Genomic DNA, 19,346 nt, shown 5'->3' on the forward strand with positions numbered 1-19,346 from the left:
GGTTAAAAAAAAAAAAAAAAAACGCCTTTCTGGAATGAACCCTAAATCTTTATTTACAAAAGCAGCATGCTGTTTGAGATTGAAGTTAAACCGGATGCAAAAATTTACACAACATGTTTATGGAGAAGCCAGATCCCTCGTCCCCGACGCCGCCTCTGCTCAACCAAGGGGAAAAACACGATTTTGCTAATATTCCTCTGCTCTACACACAGCATCTGTCATATTAGTGGCCTATTCTTCTGTTTGAACTGCGCTCTATTCCCAGCCTGGTGCTTGACATTCTCAACACATCCTCAAGTCGCTTGGTCTTGCAAAAAGAGAAAAAAAAAGTAGAAGAAGAAGAAAAAATGAGCGCACAGCAGAGGAAGAGAAATGGTCTCATCCCTCCCCTCTGCTGCAGAGCTGTAGCTATGAAAAACAACCATAAGGAGGATGGATGGAGGGGAGGAGGAAAGATGGAGAGAAGGAGCAGAGAGGGGGGTGGTAAAAGGTAAAAGGAAGAGTGGAGAAGAATGTGGAAAACAAGTAAATAGAGAGAAAGAGGAGGCTGAAAACAGTGGCTCTTTAGGCCGATGGCACATACAGGGGGGCTAGGTTTACTAATGGACACCATCACTCATCCGCCCATGTTGCCCTGGCGATAGCGCGGCACACTCGTAAAATAAGCGAGGCACAAAGAGAACAGAGAAAATGGAACATATCAGCAGGAGGCTGCAGAACTACAGAGTATGTTATCCACACGGAGCTTTCCTTTGTTATTGTAGGCTCTGCACTCCAAGGCTAACAAAACACACATTCTGCTCTCTTTTTAGACGCTCCTCAGCAATATCTCCAGGAAGGAAATTGCCCCGTTCTGAAGGAGGAGAAATGCTTTGAGATGGAAATGTATCAAAATGCTGCAGGTGTGGCATTGAACTTTTATTTAACAGAGAAGTGGAGAAAATGGAAATCTTAATACAAAATCTACAAATAGATGTTTTAACCCTAAAGGGTGCAGCAAATGGTGTGGATTTACAGCATCAGTGATTCAGATTCTGCGTCACCAATGCAGTATAATAAAAAACACTGATAATACAAATTTAAACCTGCGTAGAAGTTCATCAGGGTTGAGATCATCGTTGCCTTATTCTTAGCATTCTTCACAAAGCTCTAACCTTGTGACAGCTGCATTAGTTTCTGCTACCAGGAGAGAAAAAAAAAGAGTTAGTAGGAGTAAGGTTTGGGTTTGCTTGTCTTTCTTCGTATCTCTCTTTTTGAGGTCTGAAAAAGTATGGCAATAATATTGAGTCTGTATGACATGATATGATATTTGGTATGATAAATATGATATATATGACATATAATATGATATATCATATAAGTTTTATGATATGATATGATATGATATACTATGATATGACATTTTTTCATTTATGATATGATATGAAAAATGATATATGATAGATGATATATGTTTAATGACATAACATGATAAGACATGACATGACATCACATGGCATGACATGATATGATATGATTTTGTATGATATATTTGATATATATGATTTGATTTGATATGATATGATATGATATGATATGATATGATATGATATGATATGATATGATATGATATGATATGATATGATATGATTAAATGTGATATAATATGATATAATATGATATAATATAAAATGAAATTATATGATTTGATATGACATATGATATATATACTCTGATCTTAATGACATGACATGACATGACAATACATGACATGACATGATATGATATTACATGACAGAAAATGATGTATGGTATGATATGATATATGATATGACCTGATTTGATATTATATGATATGCTGTATGACATGATATGACATATGTGATATATTTGATTTGATATGATATGAGATATGATACGATATGATATGAAATGTTTTGATATATGCTATGATATGATATGATATGATATCATATCATATCATATGATACCATATGATATGATATGATATTATATGATATGAGATGATATATGATATGATATGATATGATATGATATGATATCATATGATATGATACGTTTTACTATATGATATTTAAAGGAGGTAAGCTGCTCATTAAGGTCCCATTTAATTTCTTTTGATTTGATTTCACATATGACCTGATACATGTTAGGGGATACAATATGATGTGATAAAATGGCATGCAATACCCAATAATGTGCTGCTTTATTTGATACATAATTATACAACATAATAAGTCATGATGTGATGTGGTATTAAATGATATACCATATTACATATTCTACTATGTGATTATAATAATAACAGTAAAGTGGTACCCTCAGTGCCACCACATGAGCCCTAACATGAAATTTGGTGAAATACCAGGAAAGTTGATCTTTCTTGCCTTAGCTGAATATCCTCATAGTGAAGATTAAACTAGGATTTTAATACAGCTGTTATGAAAGCTTTTTTTATTTGAAATAAATAACCTAATGTGATATTTAGGTATGCATCAAATTTCCGTGGCCAGTCTGAAAATACCATTTGAGAGGAAAGAAGGTGATTTGTTGCAGTTTTGTGTGGTTAAATTATGCACAATATTCAAAAAGAGGAAGAAGTCTGTTGATAAATAATGTAAAAATAAATGTGACTGACAATGTCTTATCATTCTACATGAATCAGACTCCTCCAAATACAGTGAAATCCAGATGCAAACATGAGTCAACATGATGAAATGATGCTGAAATTGTGGGGTGAAAATGCCCAATTTCCAAAAATTTAAAGGATGGTGAAGCCCTCTCACACTTTGTGCTGTATGTTTTAGAAAACAAAACAACATAAAAACTCATTTTCTATGCCCCCAGGGGTGAACCAGAGTTAGTTTGACTCCTAGGGGCCTTCTGAAATCTCAGCACATTTAATTTATGCCATTTGGTGCCTCACTGCACTCGTGTACCTTTGGAGAACACGAGTAGTAGAGAGACGGTCGGCTGCAGAAATCAGGTCAACCACTGGATTAATGATGAACTTGAGGAAATCCCCTCAAACTGTGGGTGAACCCGGAGCCAGGGTAGCTTTGCATATTTGGACGCACCATTAAAGAGACATTAAACGCAGTTTGCGTCTACATGAGGGGGATCATATCAAATAAACATCATCTGAGGAGGAGGAGAACTCCACGTGAACCCGAAGCTTATTCAGGTTGGCAAAAAGAGGGGATTTTTTTAAACAAGCACGCATGAACAGTGTCCTTTCCGACTGGCCGAGAAAAGCAAAGTCTTTGTTATTCAATTAGGGTTTAAATAGAACTCCCAGAATGCCTTGCACAATAGAAGGAACATGAATGTAATGAGTAGGCTAGAGTGAGAGGATAGAGTCATAATAGTTGCCTTAAATGCAAGGATATCTATTAAAGTGAAATAAGAGGAAAATCATGTGATGATGGTATATAAAATGTTGCTGCTTCCACAATAAAAACATCATCCAATCTCTAAAAGTCCTACAATTATTGCACCGTGGGATTTCCCAATAACCTTTCCCAATAACTGTACATGAAGCCCCGGGGGCAAGTTTGAGCGACAGCCGCACTGAAGGGAATCGCTGTTAAATTCCAGTTTGCAGGCTCAGCTGTACGTTCTTCAAGCTTTCATTTATATTTCCAGACATGTTATTGACAGGTCATAAAGGCAACATCAGGGACCGCTCTGCGTTGTGAAGTTCCTCTATTTAATTGAGATTAGGGATGGGTACCTTTCCCATTTGAAACTAAAAAAGCACTCAGAGAGCGCAGACCTCCGCCAAGCATATTGTGATTGTCACACAACACTTTAGTCCTACTTTAATGTTATACTTCCATTCAACAGACTGTCTGCTACAATTTGGTTTGTACCATAATTTGTTACCTGCCAGTGTGGAAAATTATGATGGCCCAGTACATATTTCATATTCCAGATCTTAGTATCCAGAATATTGCCAGGATCTGGATCGTACTTTTACATCTGTCAGAAATTATGGTGACCTTGTCTTGTATTGTTTCGCAAAGCAATCTAACCATTTATGGTGGAGTTATATACATATATAGTGAAAACGGCCCTATCTCACAATGATAAAGAATCCTTTAAAAAAGTCCTAGATCCAGACAGTGATCCAGATCACCTCCAAAATTTAATTGCTTCTTCCTTATCCCATTTTTAACATTTCCTGAACATTTCATCAAGATCTGTTCATAACTTTTTGAGTTATGTACACAGACAGACAGAAAAACTCTCCCAAAAATATTACCTCCTTGGCGAACCCAATGATACGGTACCTATTCTTGGTGCCTGGCAATCAGTATCGGTACTCAACAATACCAACTTTTGGTACTTTTGTGTGTGTGTTTATGTGGTAATAAATATTGATTTGTTTAATAATAAAATCTCAATTTTTCTCAATTTAACATTTTTATTTCTCACTATATAAACTTGCAATGCTGTGTTCATGTCCAGCACGGAAATCAGCTACTCTTCCACTCCCTCACAGTGACAAAGATGTGTTTAGGTACCAAAACAAGGTACCTTTGGAATTTACATAAATCGGTGCTCAGTCCAAACGGGTACCTAATTCAGTACCCATCCCTAATAAAGATGATGCAAGATTTGTCCCGATGGATCCCCTGTAGTTAAAGGTTCATTTTAGGGCGGGTGTTTAAAAGGTCTAAAACGCAAGTATAGGCTGAAAAGATGCCAATAGAAAGTAAAAGATTCTCATCTGTTGTGGGGCTGTAGCTATGGAATATTTTAGTAAAGTACTCACCCATGATTGCTTCATTTATATCAACTTGTTTTGGTTTTCGAAACCACCAAGAGTTATTACTGTCTAACATTCAGTGTAGATTTGTTAAAAGCAGAAGTAATTAAAACTTCAAGGGATTCTCGATATTTAAAAACCTACATTTAGGACTACACTCAAGGAACGACAAAGACTCTAAAAAATTCAAATCATTCAGTATCTTCAAAAAACATTTAAAAAACAACATACTCAAATTCAGGGATAAAAAAAAATTCAGGGATAAAAATATACTCTTAACTTTGCACCTATAATAAAAACATTGAAAAATAATATCCTAAAATAAAATAAACAATTATATGATTAGCATTTATATCAATAAAGTGTTTCTTTTCGTTCTGTTTTTCTTCGTCGATGTAATTTTGCACTTGAGTTTGCACTTGTAATTTTGCAATTAAAGGTTGCTTTGCATATTGTCATTCTGTAAAAAAAAAAAATTTTTTTTTTTGCAAAGCTAAAGGCATACTGGTCTTATTCTTGTTTGTCTGATCAAGTGTTGAGACTTATTTTGTTTTTGTATTGTACTGATATTTTTTCTGTTATGAGTGAAACAAAGACAAACTAAACTCAATGTGAAACGTGATGCATGAAACAAAATAAAGAAATGTAAGAAAGTTGTGCCTTTTCTTAACAACAAACACATTCGGAGTTAAAGTGTTTGTAGAGGTTTTCTTGTTAATTCAAATTAAAGCTTTAATCAACATGTGTTGTATGGATTCAACAGCAGGAGCAGTTAAAATAAGTACCTTCCAAAACTTCCATCAGCTTCACCACACAATACCACACACACACTCACTCATAAACTGTCATTAGAAGCGCATAATAAAAGCCTAGATGGATCGCCAACATGGACAGGACATGCCAACGCGAGTACGGAAATGAAAATTGATGGTTGTTAAGGCACGAAGATGAGCAGTAATGGAAGTAAAGGATGACAGCCTTGAGAATATGGGGGGGGCTGTGATGACTAGCAAAGGTCAGCTCACACAGCGGGGAGCATGATGGATGCATGCTCGAAGGAGCGGGGGAAAGTCAAAAGACCTTTATTGCGATCAAACTTCCACTTGAGGGACAGATTGACACAAGACGGACAATCAGTTGGTGGTATTTCAGAGTGAAATGAGAGCAACATGATGGTAGACGGAGTACAAGTGAAGGAAAATTTGCAATTTTTTAAATAACTTGATGTTTTTCCCATGGATTTAAAATCAAATTGCAGACTAAAAGAAAACATAAGCAACCCCTGTTAGTTTGTGTATCAGGTGTGTGTTTTTGCCAATCTACTGTTTCCAACACACACCAGTAATGATTCTAAATCCTTATGGACTTCAGTACAAAATAAAGAGAGAACATTTCCTTTCCAGCCTCTCAACTTTCTCTGTACACGCTCACACACACGTCTGAACGTCACTTTAAATGCCGAGCCAGCTAGTGCTGCGAGCGATAAGGGAATTTTGCCTGTGAGTCATATAAGAAACGTCTGTGTGAAGGTTTGAGCGACGTGGAAAAGAAGAGCTGTGGGACTGCAATATGCTGCAGCTCAGCACTCCTCTCCTGGTCCATTTATTTCTACAGCGCTGGCAGCTGTGTTTAACCCTTCCAGCTGTTTCTGATGTTGCCCCATTTGTCATCTTGAACGTGTGGCCTGCGGTGCGAAGGTCAATTTACTTTAGTTCAACGTGAGGCGGAGCTGAGATAAAATGGAGGCTGCCCCGCGGTGGCTGTAACAATAGGATAACTGCTTTGTGAATTGCTTTGGATGGAGTCAAAGCAAATCATGGCAGGTTAAAGGTGGCTGGACACTTACTGCTGTCACCTGCTTCCAGTGCCTTCAATGTTTGCTCTTTGAGCCTGTCTGCTTCATGTTTCCTCCTCCGGTGCTCCTCTAGTTTGATCTGTAGGTCCTCGGCCACCTGCTGGAGATCTCTGAGCTGCGCCTGAAGAGAAACAGGGGAGGAAAAAAAAGACTCTGAGATTAGTATTGATTAACAAGACAAAATACCTCCCTAAGTATCTCTCAGTATTTTAAACTTGAATCAAAAAAAAAAGGCAAGACACGTTTCCTTATTTGTGACTTGTTTATACTTTTGCCTCACTGCCAACTAGCATTTAGGGCAATGTGCCAGAGAGATCAAGCACACCACAGCATTTGTGTCTGGTCCAAAGTCATTGCAGAAAATCAAAGCAAATTTGTAACTTTTTTCGAATTTTTTAAAGAGATGCACAATACCAATGTCGGCTGATATGTAAAAGTAGGCCGATATTTACTCATTAGCGGTCGGACATTTTCAGAGCATCTTCAACAGTCTTTCAAGACCCAAATAATACTGTTGTCTGTGATCTTCTTAACACCAAAACTACCTGAGAAGAGTGGACTCTTCTTTTATGTCTCTCTTACTGTTTTTGATTAAAAAAACAGACAAAGCCGTAGAAAACACAAACCCATTTGAAGGCAACACTTGTTTACAACCAAATACCTCTGATATGAAATTTGCATTAGTTTTTCCTCAAATTTAGCCCAAACAGCTAATGTTAGCATGATGATGGATTAAACTTTGATGTAAAAACAAGAAAAAGATTTGACGCTACATCAACACTAGCATTGCCACTGTAGGTATGATAGCTTGTAGATATTGTCATTTAGCTTAAAGCACTATGGGAAATAAGAAAGTATTGATGAGTTTTTGATGGATTAACAGTGTTTTGATGCGCTGTTAAAAATAAATGTATGAGCATTTTTATATTCTGCTTTTTTGGACCCATGGTTTTATGTATGATCTGAAAACCAGGGTGAAGTGTGATTCAGAGCTTTTTTAAGTTTTTTCAATACAAACTTGTTTTTTTAATATCATCCTGCTAATGAAGCCTCTGCAACATAGAAAAAATAAGAAACTTTGAGGGAAAACTGACATAAAGCATAAGAAGTGTTTGTAGAAAGTAGCTACAAAGATACAAGCAAACTGAAAACAAATCAATTTGCTTTATCTTCTTTTTACATTTCTTTCTTTTTAACCCACAAATAATCTCCCTCCTCCAACACACCACAGCCTGCTCATGTATTTTCAAAAACTTGTACTCGACTATTTAAATCACTCGCGTCAGGAGGTGTTGCTGCCATGCCAAAAGCGACAGCTTTTGACAACCAAGCCTAACCTATCATCACTCTCTGTAATGGACCAATTAATATGAAAGCAGAAGCGCCTAGTGTGTGTGTGTGTGTGTGTGTGTGTGTGTGTGTGTGTGTATGTGTGTGTTTGTGTGTGTGTGTGTGTGTGTGTGTGTGTGTGTGTGTGTGTGTGTGTGTGTGTGTGTGTGTGTCAATACGGCCTCATCCCTCCTCAGAGACTCTCATAAAGCAGTGATGGATTCTGCTCGATGCGGACAGGGATGACTACCTTTCTGGGGCACGCCGCTTGCTTAGCCACCTTCAGTTTGCTGCAGTGATTTATGGACTCCATTTTGAGAGTACAAGAGCATATTTACTTATGAATAACACCCAGAACATTTCCCAAAATATGTTCCAAAAAAACCCTGTAATGAACTACAAAAACTAGAGCAGGAAATAAGGTTCTCTTCTATGAACAGTACAGGCAGTTGTGGTAATGTGGTGAAATATTCCATATTTCTGTCTGGATGAACGTAAATATGAAATATGTGTGCGATAACTCAGTATTGAGTGTCTGAAATTTCCCCATCCTGTCAGGATGCACTGATATATTAGCTAGGTATCAGTAAAAGCTGATATTCAGGGCGACTGTTTCTCAGTGGTATAGTTAGTTTTCACCCAATTGGAAGGTTGACGGTTCAGTCCGAGATTGGAAAGACATGATGCAAATTATGTACATGAGAAAGACGCTGAACCTTTGTCAGTGTCTGCTGATGTGCCTGAAAATGATTTTCTTCTGAGTTTTGAATTGAAGTACAGGCCAAAGAGCTTTGAAGGATTTACTTTTGACAAAAGTTAATTGAGGTTGAGCAGAAGGTTTTTTTGTGAGTTTGAAGGACTGAATCTCTGATTATGTAAATAAAGTGGACATTTATGTTGTTAAAGAAAAGACTTACTTGACCAGTGAAAACAAATGGGTCCTAACAACAATATAGATTAAAATACAAATATCAGTATGGGCATCAGTACAAGTGTCAGTATTAGATGGTGTCAGTTTTGGTATCGGTATTCGATGGCATCAGTATCAGGATAGATATCAGTATAGTAGGTGTCAGTATTGGTGTCAGTATCAGTATACTTATCAGTAAAACTGTCAGCATTTGAATCAGCATCTGTTTTAGCATCAGTATCAGCATTGGTAGCAGTATCAGTATGGGCATCAGTATTGCATGGTGTCAGTTTTAGTATCAGTATTCTATGGTATCAGTATAGATATCAGTAAAGTTGGTGTCAGTATCGGTGTCAGTATCAGTATACTTATCAGTAAAACTGTCAGCATTTGAATCAGCATCTGTTTTAGCATCAGTATCAGCATTGGTAGCAGTATCAGTATGGGCATCAGTATTGCATGGTGTCAGTTTTAGTATCAGTATTCTATGGTATCAGTATAGATATCAGTAAAGTAGGTGTCAGTATCGGTGTCAGTATCAGTATATTTATCAGTAAAACTGTCAGCATTTGAATCAGCATCTGTTTTAGCATCAGTATCAGCATTGGTAGCAGTATATGTGCCAGTATGGGCATCAGTATAAGTGTCAGTTTTAGTATCAGTATCCCATGGTATCAGTATAGATATCAGTAAAGTAGGTGTCAGTATCGGTGTCAGTATCAGTATACTTATCAGTAAAACTGTCAGCATTTGAATCAGCATCTGTTTTAGCATCAGTATCAGTAATGGTATCAGTATATGTGCCAGTATGGGCATCAGTATAAGTGTCAGAATTGCATGGTGTCAGTTTTAGTTTCAGTATACCATGCCATCAATATCAGGATTGATGTCAGTTTAGTAGGTGTCAGTATCAGATCTGTTAATGTTTGATTAATTTTCAGGTATCAGTGTAAGTATCAGTATTGGAATCAGTATTGGTTTCAATATCAGTATTAGAATCTGTGTAGGTATCAGTGTTGGATTTAGTATCAGTATCAGTTTTAGGATCTGTATCATTATTGGTATTAGGGTTGATATCAAATCTTTATCAACTCTCTTTTTTTGTATCAGTATTGTTACCAGTATCAGAATCAATATCAGTAAAAAGATCAGGAGCAGTTAAAGTATCAGAATTAACAATCAGGATTATCCCTTTTTAATGCAATGTCAAATCACACTGGGTTCAAGGTGTAAGTACGTAGATACACAAATTGTGGAATTGCAATGTGTACAAGGCAAAAGGGTCCTTTAATTTATAATCCTGGCTGAGATCAAAGTAGTGAGACCAGCATTTAAAAAGATAGAGGACTATTGAATGCTACGCACACTAACTTCTTTAAGTTATAGGATTAAAACTGGCCAATCAACAGATAGACAATCACTTAACTCCTGAAGGAAGTTTTTTATTGAAAAGCAATTTATCCTCAATTAACAGCATTCTTCCTCCTGCCTGATCTAGAGTTCACAATGCTGACTTGCTCTCTTTCTACAAAGGCTTCTAATTTGATTTAAAAGTTTCCTAGCATCCTGTTTCTTTGACAGCACATTCTTCTGTAACCCCTGAACCGCGCAGGGAGTTCACTTTTGAGTCAATGTGTTAGGTTTCCGAGACGAGGCCCCCCGAGGTAACCCTGCCGTATCAACAAAGACACGCTGAGAGGATGTGCGGCGGGGCTAGAGGGGGGTGCTGGGTGACGCTTCAGCCTCGATCTGCCAATCAGCTGCCACGGAAAAGAACATGAGGGAGAGAAAAAAGGAGTACAGAAAAGAAGAGAAAAGAAGAGTGCAAGGTGCATCCTCGGAGACCATCGGCGGGCAAAACAGGCTGTGTGAGAGCGTGTGTGCGACAAAAAGTGGCCTTCGCTCCGAGAGAATCTCAAATAAGTGGCATATTTTTAAAAGTATCTTCCATTACAGACGACTTGCGATGCCTTTTCTTCCAAAAATGGTGTTCCAAAGTGCTTCGTAATACCTTGAAATAAAGTAATTTCACACATAATCAATCAGAAATATAAAGGATTGAGTGCAGCCAGATGAAAGTTGGAGAACTTTAAATATGCAGCGGTACTTTTTAGCTACCAATAAACCCTGAGAAGTCTAAGTGAATGCTAAGAAATGGCCATGACTGCATGTTAAACTAATGTACTATGATTTTTTTTTCATGCAACATGCAGCGTGTGAGCAAGCCTTGACCATCAAACAGTGTAGCTAGAGCAACTTGTGTTTCCTAAGTGAGGATAATGAGACCATTGAAGCAGTAAATATAACTTACAAACATCTAAAGAGATCCTCAGCCGCCAATTTTACCGATTCAATTTGCACCAAACTCCAGGGCTGCAGCTTCTAATTTGGCCCGGTGCTTGTTGAACTAAGTGTGCAAATGGAGAACAGAGGAGAAACTGTGAAGTGGTTACTGCTCATTTCGAAGCTGTGTAAAGGAGAGTGTTGATTCACGACTGGTTTTTACACCTAGAGAAGAAAAATAAGATGTTTATGAGTAAAAGATTACAAGAAATGATTGGAAAGGAGACTTAATGCACTTTGAACAGAATCAGATAGAATAAAATAATAAGATAAATAAGCTATGAAACAACCTCTGAGTGCACCTACAGACTATTTAGAGTGATTTAGGTGATTCATTTTTTCGTCAGAATCTGCAAATAGAGATTAATTAAAACACTGCAATACAACAGAGTAAGCCGCTGTAGAAAGAAGCCAAGTGGCACGTCGAATAAACCACGAAACAGACTTCTAACATCACATGTCGACACGGCAAAAACTACCCACACAGCAGGCTGACGTGAGTGCTGGAAAACGCCCGTAGCAGCAGATGCCGGGAACATGTGTGGTCAAAACAATATCACAGAGCTCAAGCTGCTCATTTGCAGCGATCCTTGCTGTACAACACGTATAAAAGCAAATTAACCTCAATGTCCTCATCAATCAAAGTGTGTTAGCAAGCGAGCCAGGTAATAACACTGCAGAGACTGAGTGGCAGCGCAAGCAGTCAGGGTGAAAAGTTAATTAAATCTATTGAGAATAACTCAAACAACGTCTTTACACTGGAGGTAAAAGGGAGACGCGTGGTGTTGTGATAATTTTAGAGGCTTTCTGGCATTATTTGGAAGCTGGCTGGCCAAAAAATACCCAGGGTGCTGTTATGAAATGACGACTAAACTAGTTGGAGCTGTAAAGGAATCAGTGAAGATATACTCTCTGAATGCAGCTCATTTTGTTATATGTGAAATGAAGTGAGGCTTATCATGCTGACAGAGTTGAAGATCAACTTTAGTTGATTCAAACATGTGAGATGATATCAACATATTGGTTCCTCCAAGAGTGAATTCCTGGATGGCTTCCAGAATTTGGGCTTTGAAGGTGAAGGTGGAGATATCATGTGACATAACAAGTTGAAAATATGCTCTTTGATTTTTGCAATTTTTTTATTTTAGGATTTTTTGCCTTTGTTTAAAGAGGATAGGACAATGGGTAGAGAAGGAAATAGGGTCAGAGTGGGAATGACATGGGGGAACAGACCACAGACTGCATTCGAACCCGGGCCACCCGCTCAAGGGTGAACTTCATGGGGTGCAACCTAGACCGCCAGGCCATCTACACCCCCAGGCTGATTTCCTCCACAAAGGAGGTTAGTTTGTCTATCTGTCTGTTTGTTTAAAACTAACCAACAGATCTTCATAAAATTTTCAGGAAATGTTCAAAATGGGATAAGAAAGAAGAGATTAAATTTTGGAGGTGATCCAGATCACCGTCTGGATCCAGGATTTCTTTAAAGGATTCTTTATCATTGTGAGATAGGGACGTTTTCACAATACGTGTATATAACTCCACGATAAATGGTCGGATTGCTTTGCAAAACAATACAAGACAAGGTCACCATAATTTCTGACAGATGTAAAAGTACGATCCAGATCCTGGCAATATTCTGGATGCTACGATCTGGAATATGAAATTTGTACTGGGTCATCATAATTTTCAACAATGTCAGGTAACAAATAATCGTACAAACCTGCAACTAACACCAAATTGTAGCAGACAGTCTCCTGAAAGGGAGTATAACATTAAAGTAAGACTTAATTGTTTTGTGACAATTACAATATGCTTGGTGGAGGTCTGTGCTCTCTGAGTGCTTTTATAGTTTTATGTTTTATGTGAAAGAATCCTCTAAACACTCAGTATATTAGCAAAAATATGGAAACAGTATGAGTGCAATATTAGTGCAAGAATCTGTCCTGCAATCTAGGCAACACTGTTTCTAGCTGTGACATTTGCCTCATTTAAGTCAAAAAGTGACTACTGCAAAGCTCAGAGTAGAAGGAGAGCTGAGTGAATCATGTTCACTTGGCTCGTCATACATTTACAGCTGCATGACACACCATGAGTAACCCATAAAGGCTGTTTTGTTTGGTTGTGAAGAAAATGTCTTCTGTTACTTACTGTATCAAGTATCAAGCCATTTGCTTTCTGTAAGGTTCATTTTGAGATATTTCTGCCATAGAAGTAATAATAGTTTTGTTTTAGTGTATTTTAAGTTGTAAAGTGACGGTTATCTTAATAATCTACTGCTTACATTTGATTTCCATGTCAAGTCATGAATGAGAATGACTTTATATTGTTAGTCTGAAGCTATAACTACTTTTAAATGCTAAATAATTAAGTTTGAAAGATGTAATTAATCATGATTAATTGCGCTTTTAAAAACAGTTGTTTGACAGCCCTACTTTTAGTTGATAACTGGTAACTTTAGTAATGTCCTAGAGGTCTTTAGTTTGAGCTCAATCTAACATGGGATGAGCCCCTTTTTGGGTTTAAACCATAGACTTTGAAAAAATGGACGTCATCCTGCTCGGCTTGAAGTGAGGTCGCCACAAAAACTGCTCCCCCTGGTGGCTGGCTGCAGTATAGGTCAAAAAATCCATCTCTCCAGTCATTCCAGATGAGCTGTGGTCAAATTTTAAAAAACAAATACACCTCGTAGAAATGTTTCTCATATCAGATTGTTATGGTGATGTGAAGATACCATTTGGCTGCCTCGTATTCAGGTCCTTTTTTTCTGAAAAGTTTTGTTTTCATTAGTTATGAGAAGTTAAAAATGAGGCTTTACATCACATTTCACGATGATTGACTGCTGCCGTTCTTGTGTATTTTTTTCAGGGATTGTAAAATATGTTAGGAAGTAAAGCCAAGAAGAGATTAGACTCTCAAGAGAAAAAATATTTTTGTTTTTTGTCACCCGGCTGCCCTCAGATTCTCTCTGAGTCCCTCATAGCCTCAACAATTACCAATGGGGTATTTTGGCTTCAAAACCATACGATGGTAAATGGCAGGGACATGCTGTCCACTTTATATACAGTCAACGGTTTAAACCTCTCAAGTGTTTATAACTCAGGTTTGTTTATCACAGGCAGCTAGTCTTCAGCAGAGATCTAGATTTGAAGACAGGCTGCACTTAACCTTCAGTAGAAAAGGCATACTAACATGTTCTTTTGCTACTTTTGTTACACTGTCAACCACTGAGCAAGAAATGCATCATTGTGTTGGTAAAAATGTTGTCCCTGGTTCCTGTTTGTACGGCTGTATTGTTCATCTCTAACAAACAGCCCTCCAGACTGTAGATAAACCACTTAATGAACCTTGTGTATCTTTGCTCAGGTGAAACAAAGTTTGAAAAGCAGTGCAAAACAAACATTTCTTCTCACAACAGGAACAGGATAAAGCTTTCGAGGTAAAACCCTGATGGCTCGCTCCTGTTCCTGATGCACGCCACAGTGCCGTCGTTACTCGGGCAGAATACCGTGTACCTGTTTCTCCCTCCAGAGCAGCACTCCCTCCTCAATCAGCTGCTGCTTGAGCTGCAAACCCTCATCCAAGGTCCTCATCTGGCCCTCCACGTATGCTCTCTCCTGCTGCCCCAGATTCCTGTGGAAGAGCAAGCGAGGCAGAGGATGCATAGCGCCCGTCATTACCCAGAACAAACATCGGCCACCCCTGCTACAGCCGCACGGATGGTGCAATCCAATTTTTTTTAAGGGCCCACAATGCAGCAGGAATCCAAATGGGAGAAATAGAAGAGTAAATAAGACGGGGGCTGATGCTCTGCGGCTGCACTAAATTGTTTTTGAAGTCTGGCAAACTCAATATGAGTGTGGACCTTGTGAAAACATAATGAGATATACTCTGCTTCTGTGTGGTTTTGGGCTGAATTGCACGGAGTAAAATAACAGAGGAATGTCAACAAAAGAGGAGGGTTACTGTATTCGAAGTTACATTTACACAGCGGGCTTCTTTTCGGCATTGTTATGGGGTCAGTCTCAGAGAAGATGATATATACGACCTTGCAGAGGCTTGTTTTCTTTCTAACATTTCTATTTACAGGCCAAACATGTATGCAGAATGAAACTTCTATCCAGTATGGTCTACATTACTTGCATGAAAATAGAAAGAAAGATCTACAGTTTGAATGGAATTGAAATAAAGTGGAGCATCAGATCTTTCTATATCCTGATGAAGTCTTGGAAAACAATGCTGTGATTCATATACATTGCAAGTGGAGGTCTGAGCTGCATCAGGTTTTTAATCATAGTGACACCATGCCCCCTGGTGGCACAGAGAATGACTCACCATCACATGACTGCAGGAAGTTTACACTCAAACACACAGATACTGTGATAAATAACCGCCACATTAAAGACAACCCAGATTCTGGTTGTTTTCATAACAGCCCAAAATTGACTGTGTGATACCTTTCCAAAAAAACAGACTGGGAACTGCTCGAGTACTGATCCCGTCGTCCACGCGTGGGGCTCCAACAACATATTTTTGAGACAAAATCTGCATGTGTTATTTTATAAATATTGAGTCTCAGTTTTGATTCAACTGACCAGCAAGTGTTCTGGCAGCGAGCGTGGCTGTTGTATTCATCTGAAGCATCGCAGCAATCTGGCACGAGACCCAGGAGGAACCGATCCAATGCACATAGAGGAGACAGAACAGAAGAAGATTAACAGCAAGGAGAGGTGAGCAATATGTTTTTGTTTTTTTTTGTTTTTTTTACATGGAGTGATCTATAAATAGTTTGGCAATTGAACAGAAACAGTTTTAAGTCAAAGAAGTCCTCAACAAAGTCACACTATGAGCATGAATTATTTGCTGTAAGGTACTTTCAGAGCATAATTCTACTTATTTTCCACCTAAAATGTAGTTGATGGAGGGTTGTTTAAGAAAAAAATAGTACTGAACATGAACTTTTGCACAAAACTGCTTAGATAAATGTGTTCACATGGTTCAGGGGTGGCCAACCTGCGGCTCGCAAGCCACATGCAGCTCTTTGATCCATTCATTATCGTTATGAGTAGTGGTGTACCAATCAATCTAAATTATTGATATATTGATGTTGTGATCAGTATTGATCAATACTTGGGTAATAAGATTGATACTTAAGTTTCATTTTCTTTTCTCTACATTGCACATGTGCTCATAGCTATCTGGATAGATAGATGGATGAAACTTTGTCTCTTCTGCAATTAAAACAAAAATTTGTCTTTGACACGGCTCTTGGTACAAATTGAAACACGCTTACAAAAGCAATAAATGTCACTTCAAAATTTGGAAATCTTTTGATTTTCATTTTATGTCCTTTCGTTTATGTGTGCAAGGAAGTGTGTGTGTGATGTGGCTCTTTGTAGTACCACTGTAATTTTTATGGCTCTTGGTCTCTGATTGGTTGGCCACCCCTGACATAGTTTGTAGAAATTAAAACAGTAAAAAAACAGCTGAATATTTCATTGACAGATTGTCAATTTACATCTTTAAGGCTCACTAACTTATATTCTAAGAGACTTTAGATTTGTCAATAAATTTCAATTAATATATATATATACAAAAGGGCAAGGCAATGAGTCCCGTTATAAGGATTTGCACTAAGCTAAGCTGAGCTAAGCCAAGCTAAGCTAACAGGCTGCTATCATTGGCTTCAGATTTAAAATTAAGTATTCTTAATTGAAGAAAAACAGATAAAATACAAAATATAAGGAGTGAATGAAGTGTAACTCTGAGGTGCCTTCTGGCTTGCATTCTTTTAAACAGCCAGCAGGGAGAAACTTACCTGATTTAGGAGTTTGTTGAACAAATAACATTGAACCAGATGAGAAAATTGCCCTTTTCATAATGACTTTTTGTTACAAAAATCTACTTTTTAAACTAATTTATGACAGCATGGCGTTAGTTACTTCCGCCAAGGAGGTTGTGTTTTTGGGAAAGTTTGTCTATCTGTTTGTTTGTTTGTTTGTTTGTGAACAACATAACTCAAAAAGTAACAAATGGATCTTGATGACATCTTCGGGACATGTTCAAAATGGGATGAGAAAGAAGTGATTAAATTTTGGAGGTGATCTGGATCACTGTCTGGATCCAGGATGTTTTTAAAGGATTCTTTATCATTGTGCGATAGGGCTGTTTTCACCATATGTGAATATAACTCCACCATAAATGAGCAGATTGCTTTGCAAAACAACCCAACACAAGGTCACCATAATTTCTGACAGATGTAAAAGTACGATCCAGACGACTTGTAAAATCCTTGGAGGTCCTTCAATGATCTGTGCTTAATAGTGGTGGTGAAGATCATCTCATTGGGGAAAAGAGCAGGTGCCCTATAGCTCACAGCGCTGCAACTTAGAAAACACATGCAAAAAGACAAAACATGAGCAGATTAAGAAACCATCTTCATCAATTTGACAACACATGTGCAGCATTTAGAAAACGTGCTGCAAAGAACACAACACAACACGTTAGAAAAAATGTGCTGTAAATACACTGCAAGACAAGGTAAGTGTTTCCAGGGGACACCGAAAAGTGATGCACATGTCCAGATTTTCAGTCACTGCTCTGTTATGGATCTCTATCTGTCCATTGTGTTGGAAAATGAGGTAAAAACTACATGTTTTTTATTAGTTTAACATTGCATTACAGTATGTTTAATAGACCTGTGACTGAAAATCCACGGCAACAACAAGCATGTTGAGACATGTGCATCACTTTTAAGTGTCCTGTGGAAACACTTCTGTTGTGATGCGTTTTTCTAATGTGTTGTGTTGTGGTCTTTGTAGCCCGTTTTTCCAAATGCTGCCTATGTGTTGTTAAATTGATGCAGATATTTTTTTTTTTCATTTGCTTGTTTTGCATTTTGCAAATGTTATTTTTTTAAGTTTCAGTACGTCTCTCAAGGCCACTGTTAAAAAAAAAAAAAAAAAGTTTCTGCCCCCTTACCCAATGAGAAGGCCTCCTGCACAATATCAGGTAAGTGTTCTTAACAACACGACTCATCAGAGGACATCAAGCCAGCCCAGCAAAATAAGGGCACCAACTGTGTGCCAACTTTTAACATCGAATGTAAACTCACTCCAAATGTCTTCACCAATAAAACTGGCACTACCATACCTTCTTGATTGCAGTTTTTAGTGATAGAGATTGCTCTTTTTCTTTTTTAAAAATACGGTTGGTGTCTACATGAGCTCTCTCCGTCTCCACTCTAAAGAGGATCTCTCTACAGAACATCCGCTTATTAGAAACCAGCTGTGTGCCGTTCCATCAGCGCTCAGATCTAACTTTAGCTTAGATGTTTAACCCAAGAGAGCTGGCACAGTGTGATACTTCTCAATTACCCAGAACCCCATTGGTAACCGCTGGAAAAGGGTGGCCAATAAAAATCTCTCAACAGCACAGAAGACGAGGAAAAGCAGGGATGTGTTGGCTACTAAAGTGACTCCATTCATTGCAGGGAAGGTGTGGGAGGACAGGTGGGAGTGGAAGAAAAGAAAAAGGACAGGGAGAAGGCGGCTTTGAGGAATATTCCACCACTGCTCCTCTTTTATTCTTCTTGCCTTCAAGTTTTCAGACCTGAAATGGTAACATACTGTCTCCCGCTGCTGAAAGCGGCGGTGACGGAGCGCAGATGTCGACGACAGAATGTATTGATTTACCAAAGTGCCGAGCCAGCAGAGAACAAAAGTGGACGAGAAGGAGGGGGGTTGAGAAACTATCTGATTAGGCGTGGAGAGTGGCAGATTTTTACTAGAAAGAATGGAGGACAGCCTTGAGGAGAGGACAGGGCGTTTTTTTCAAGGAAAACTGTGTGCAGAGAGCTCACACTGGCATGCGTGTGTTTGAGGGCCATGTTTTGTTTGCTGTGACTACTTCATCTGTTTGTTTGTACTTCTTAAGAAGTGACAGTTTGTACACCAACATGTCAGCTCCTCAGAATGTGAAATATGAATTCCTGTCCGTGTTTGCAAAGCACACAAGGGAGCAGAGGTAAACAGAAAACTTCTAACCTGATACAAAAACAAGGGACACAAACAATTTTGATTAAAGGGAGGGGAAAAAAACACGTTCGAGTACACTCGACATCAAACCTCTCCACCTGC

General features: G+C 38.3%; 1 protein-coding gene across 1 annotated transcript in view; it reads right to left on the reverse strand.

Moving 5' to 3' along the window:
• LOC141784569 (glucosidase 2 subunit beta-like) overlaps positions 1–19,346 on the reverse strand; it is a 185,557-nt gene that overhangs the window by 164,196 nt on the left and 2,015 nt on the right. The window contains exons 4-6 of the mRNA XM_074662419.1: positions 15,804–15,861; positions 14,724–14,841; positions 6,618–6,747 (exon numbers count right to left, since the gene is read on the reverse strand). Of these exons, the coding sequence (XP_074518520.1) occupies positions 6,618–6,747; positions 14,724–14,841; positions 15,804–15,861 (306 nt within the window). The remainder of the gene's footprint in view (positions 1–6,617; positions 6,748–14,723; positions 14,842–15,803; positions 15,862–19,346) is intronic.

The sequence above is a fragment of the Halichoeres trimaculatus genome, unplaced genomic scaffold (genome assembly GCF_033239565.1).
Source record: "Halichoeres trimaculatus isolate MK-OKI-2021-1 unplaced genomic scaffold, fHalTri1.1 fHalTri1_scaffold_22, whole genome shotgun sequence".
NCBI lineage: Eukaryota > Metazoa > Chordata > Actinopteri > Labriformes > Labridae > Halichoeres > Halichoeres trimaculatus.